General features: G+C 37.6%; 1 protein-coding gene across 2 annotated transcripts; it reads left to right on the top strand.

The window, feature by feature from the left end:
- Nucleotides 1–590: 590 nt before the first annotated feature.
- Nucleotides 591–4,599, top strand: LOC132170964 (cationic amino acid transporter 1). Of its 2 annotated transcripts, none has more exons than XM_059582132.2 (4): nt 591–681; nt 1,100–1,512; nt 2,555–3,153; nt 3,719–4,599. In XM_059582132.2, the coding sequence occupies exons 2-4, from the start codon at nt 1,101–1,103 to the stop codon at nt 4,478–4,480; spliced, it is 1,773 nt and encodes a 590-aa protein (XP_059438115.2). In that variant the 5' UTR covers nt 591–681; nt 1,100; the 3' UTR covers nt 4,481–4,599. The 2 variants fall into 2 exon arrangements, with proteins under 2 accessions (XP_059438115.2, XP_059438114.2); XM_059582131.2 differs by having other exon boundaries at nt 618–681; nt 1,014–1,512.
- The last annotated feature ends 732 nt before the right edge of the window (nt 4,600–5,331 follow it).

A 5,331-nucleotide genomic window follows, 5' to 3' on the forward strand; every position in this document is an offset into this window, starting at 1 on the left:
TTAAACGAGTCGAGCTTAAACACACATTTCATAACTTGGCTCGAACTTGAGCTCAGTTCAAATAAGAATTTTCGTAAACAAGCTAGTCTTAGAATCCTAAAGCTCGACTCGGCTCAGCCCGATTACAGCCATCTTTTAAAAAACTTTAATTATTGTTTTAAAATTTAAATTATTCAAATTTTATCATATACATTTCTATCATTTTTCTCGATTCAATATTTTGTCATTTTTTTTTCGTATCTATAATCTTTCTATCTCGAGTGGATCCCAGTGATCGTAGGGTCCTCCGGTAACAGTATCCTGATGGGTCGAATGCCAACCGTCCAACCGGAATTTTCTCTGAAAAGAAATTTGAAAGATTCTTTTCTTGCATTCTCGCAGTCCGCGTCCTACGCGTAAATCAGAATCTAATCACCAATTTAAGAAATAATAATAATCAGCTGTTGCACGGCTGTGACCAAGAGAACTGCCAGGTGTCACTTTAATTTCCCTCTAATCTCGTCCTCGCTTAACAAAATTACCGGCAATTACCTGTTAATGCAACCAATGCTGCTCGCTAGCGAGGGAGCCTCTATATTACCAGTTGCGCACATTTCCAATTGCGCACATTTCCCGCTTCGAAACCACACTCCTCAGAGAGAGATTTCTCCCGGTCACCGGAGAACCTCTCGGATAATCCAGGTCTTATTCTTGAATCATTGAATTTTTTTTTGTTTTTTCAAAAATCTTTAAGCATTTTCTAAAGGAATCATCAGAGATTCCGTATCTAGATCGCAGTATAATTTATTAACATTTTTTTCAAATAATTTATTGATTCCTGGGAATTCATCTAACACTTTGTATAGTCAATGGGTGACGACGAGACGTGACGTGAAATGATTGATTTATTTTTAATTTATTTCAATTTTCTGCATGCATTTGAGTACTCCTCGCGTTGTTTTATTAACAAAGTTTCCATGCTTTGGTTGAAACGAGATTCATTTCTTCCATTTTTTGTTTCTCTCTGTTTCCAGGCAACCAAACAGGGGATTGTAACAGGATTTATATCTTGAATTTTCTTTTCCGGATCTAATATTTTGTGTGGTGGTGATCAAGGCAGAATGGGAGGAGTGGACGGCGGCGATGAAGGGATTAGGAGGAGGGGGTGCTCGTGCGCGAAGAGCGATTTTCTACCCGAGGAATCGTTTCGGAGCTGGGGCAACTACGGGAAGGCGTTGATGGAGACTCCGATGCGGCTGAAGGATCGGATCGTGACCCGCTCCTTAGACCACACGGAGCTTGTGGAGGTCAAGGCTCGAAGCCATAACGAGATGAAGAAGACGCTCAACTGGTGGGACCTCATGTGGTTCGGCATCGGCGCGGTCATCGGCGCTGGCATCTTCGTCCTGACCGGCCTCGAGGCCCGCGAAGACGCTGGCCCCGCCGTCGTCTTGTCCTACGTCGTCTCCGGCATCTCGGCTTTGCTCTCCGTTTTCTGCTACACCGAGTTCGCCGTGGAGATCCCCGTAGCCGGTACGTACCCATATCATAATTATTTTTTTCTAATTTTAACACTGGAAATGGACAAAATCATTGTTCTACGGACTGAGATTTAGGAGACGAAAGAGTTAAACGAATTTCGTCATTGTTCTTCTTGTTGTTTATTGAATATAGTAATTTGTTTGTCTTTTACCAAAATTGGTTAATTGCATATAAAAAAAAAAATTATTTATTTTTATAAATAATATATATTTTTTTAAATCACAAGATCAAACCGATTATACTGAGGTTTTAATTTATTGGTTTTAAAATGAATTAAAGTATTAATGACATTATTAAATTTATTATTTTATTAATTTAAATTTTAAAAATAAATTATAATTTAATATAGTATCAAACTTAAAAATCCTGCCTTTGCATTGAATTGGAACTTTATCATCAATTTATCTTGACTTAGAAGGAACTGGATATGCTAATAATAAAAAATCTGCCTCACATGCTTCTGGTCAACGTAATAAATTCTAGTCAATAATTCAGGCTGGCCCATCCAGTATACTATATCTGTTGATTCTGCCAGATGTTCCTCCAAGGCTTAACGACGTTCCACATATTTCTGGGTCCCAGTTGAATTGATACGTAGGATCTGCACACGTGGCAAAACCAAATGGTTAACTTCCTGTATTCTAGTTGGATTGTGGCAGGGCTGACTTAATGGTTGGCTTAATTAAATCACCGTTTAAAAACTCTAATTTATAAAAAGTATTTTAAAAAAATTATATTAAATTTTTCTTTTTTTTAAAAAAAAAAAAAAAAAAGTAAAATGAGAGGAAGCCATTTGCCATTTGAAAATTTCAAACTAAAGCACGACTCACTTTTTTTCTTTTTTTTTTTGGAATTTTCATTAGTGCTTCTAATATTTTGTTTCATAGATTTTATCATTCTTTATTTCTTTGATATTTTATATGTTATATTTATTGTATGTCGATTAGTTTAGTTATCATGTTACTCTACAAAAGAAATTGTAACACATGATAATAACTATTGGTTGCGTACTTAATTGTTTCCCTTTGATCAGGTGGATCATTTGCCTACCTAAGGGTAGAGCTCGGCGACTTCATGGCCTTCATTGCCGCCGGCAACATCCTACTAGAGTACGTTATTGGTGGAGCAGCCGTTGCCCGTGCTTGGACATCCTACTTCGCCACACTCTGCAACTACAAACCAAACGATTTCCGTGTTATAGCCGATGGTCTCTCAGAAGACTACAAATATCTCGACCCCATAGCCGTTGTTGTCATCGCCGCCATTTGTGTCCTTGCAGTCCTCAGCACTAAGGGCTCTTCGCGTTTCAATTACATCGCCTCCATCTTCCACGTTATCGTCATCCTCTTCATCATCATCGCCGGTCTTATTAAAGCTGATACGAAGAATTACACCCCATTTGCCCCTTTTGGAGCCCGTGGCATCTTTAAGGCTTCAGCAGTGCTTTTTTTCGCTTATGTTGGATTTGACGCTGTCTCAACCATGGCAGAGGAAACAAAGAATCCCGGTCGGGACATCCCCATTGGTCTTGTAGGCTCAATGGTGATTACTACTTTGGCATATTGTATACTCGCGGTAACACTATGCCTTATGCAGTCATACAAAGCCGTTGATGAAGATGCTCCATTTTCGGTAACCTTAAATTTTCACTTATATTACAAGTGCTTAAGTTGATAACAAATAGTTAATTTAATATTTTAATTTAGTGTAGTGATATTTAGTAAACTGTTATATAACTTACATGCAACTAAGATGATGTAGCAATAAAAATTAACTTTTGGATCAGCAAGAGCTTTGTATTGCCATATCATCACAATTATATGACAATCTACTAAATAGCATTTCTATTTAATTTATATTATAATATTTATCCTCATGTCTGGGCTCACCCAATATGTGAAATATTTAATTAAAATGGAATGTGATTGGTTGATTTTCATATTATCTCAGTTTTATGCAGTCTACTAAAAAGTATTTTTCTTTAAATATTTAATATTCTAACACTTACCATCACGTGTGGGCTCACCGAACACATGAAATATTTAATTAAAATTGAATATGAATTAATAGAGATAATGTTCGAATTTAAAACCTCTGTTTTTGATACTATGTTAAATTGCCACATATTTTAAAAAACTTAAATTGCTAATATATATATATATATATTAATCTAATAATTTAGTTTATATTCTTACAGGTAGCATTCGAAGCTGTTGGTTGGGGTTGGGCTAAGTATATAGTTGCTGCCGGGGCATTGAAGGGGATGACGACTGTTTTGTTGGTGGGAGCTGTCGGTCAGGCTCGATATCTCACACATATTGCAAGAACCCACATGTTGCCACCATGGCTTGCCCATGTCAATGAGAGAACTGGAACACCTGTCAATGCCACGATCGTGATGCTCGTTGCCACAGCGATCATCGCCTTCTTCACAAAGCTTGCTATTCTCTCCAACCTACTCTCTATCTCCACGTTGTTTATCTTCATGCTCGTTGCTGTTGCCCTTCTCGTGCGCCGGTATTATGTTAGCGGCGTGACAACTGAAACAAATCGTATAAAGCTCATTGTGTTTATTGTGCTAATAATTGGATCTTCCATTGGAACTGCTGCTTATTGGGCAGTTAGTGATGGGTGGGTCGGGTACGTAATAACCACCCCAATTTGGCTGATTGCAACTGTGGGGATTTGGCTTTTTGTTCCGCATGCAAGAGAGCCGAAACTTTGGGGGGTGCCATTGGTGCCATGGCTGCCATCGTTGTCCATCGCCATTAACATTTTCCTTCTTGGGTCAATAGACAAAGAATCTTTTGCAAGGTTCGGCGTGTGGACTTTGATAATCTTGATTTACTATTTCGTCATTGGATTACATGCATCCTATGACACAGCCAAAGAATCTAGCAATGGCGAGGAGAGGAAGAATGTTGAAGAGGGTGGAGAAATGAGTAACATTGTGTTCTAGAGGAGTTTGTAATAAATCATAAATGTGTGTAATGCATGTGTACGTGTAGTTGATGTTCATATTAAATCTATCAAGGAAACATAGGTGTTTCACCTTTTCTTTTAATAATATTAAGTGTTTGTTGGTGGTATTCCTATTAGGTATAATGTTTGAATTTTCTTAGGAGTAAATAATTCTTTACAGCCATGTTCAAGGTGAAGCCGAGTCTTACTCGATCTATGTGAGGAGCGCCTTGCACAAGTTCAGGAATTGCCCTTTAGTGTAAGTACACGAAATAATCTTGCCTTAGAGGGTTCTCCGTCATAAAATTAAAATAATAATATTAAGTGTTTGTTCATGAAGCAAACATAATATTATCTTTCAATGCTCTTTCTCCGTCGAAAGTAAGATGCCCAAATGACCTTACTAAGCCTACTACATTTTTGTCATAGAAAAGAGTCATGCTACAGTCCAAGTAACCTATGTGACGCGGCTGACGCCTCCTTCATAATTTTTTTTTTCTTAATTGAATGAGGAAAAAGGTTATATGAGATGATCTTTCCCACTTCATGAAAATATCACATCGTTCTCTGTCAGTCAATGTCCCTTTAAATTTTGCTAATAAATCTTAATTTGGGAATGTTTGATTGTATTTGGGGATTTTGCTTGCGGGTTAGTGAGGAAACCCTAACTTGGGTGCATGTGTCTCTGTTGCTAGTAAAATACACTTGTTCGATAAAATTTCCCAAAGGCATAATGTTTCATGATAAAGGATGAAAACGGAAGTTTACCTTGAGGCTGGTACTTTTGATCATAATGACCCATGTTTGAATTAAGCTCTTGTAAAGCTAATTGGAGAGAGAGAGAGAGAG

The sequence above is a fragment of the Corylus avellana genome, chromosome 1, assembly GCF_965113065.1.
Source record: "Corylus avellana chromosome 1, dhCorAvel1.hap1.2, whole genome shotgun sequence".
Lineage (NCBI taxonomy): Eukaryota > Viridiplantae > Streptophyta > Magnoliopsida > Fagales > Betulaceae > Corylus > Corylus avellana.

Bases quoted from the DNA above. Each gene is read 5' to 3' on its own strand.
- LOC132170964 (XM_059582132.2), top strand. From the start codon at position 1,101: ATGGGAGGAGTGGACGGCGGCGATGAAGGGATTAGGAGGAGGGGGTGC. The intron at 1,513-2,554 runs GTACGTACCCAT...CCCTTTGATCAG, and splicing joins CGTGGAGATCCCCGTAGCCG to GTGGATCATTTGCCTACCTA. The intron at 3,154-3,718 runs GTAACCTTAAAT...ATATTCTTACAG, and splicing joins ATGAAGATGCTCCATTTTCG to GTAGCATTCGAAGCTGTTGG.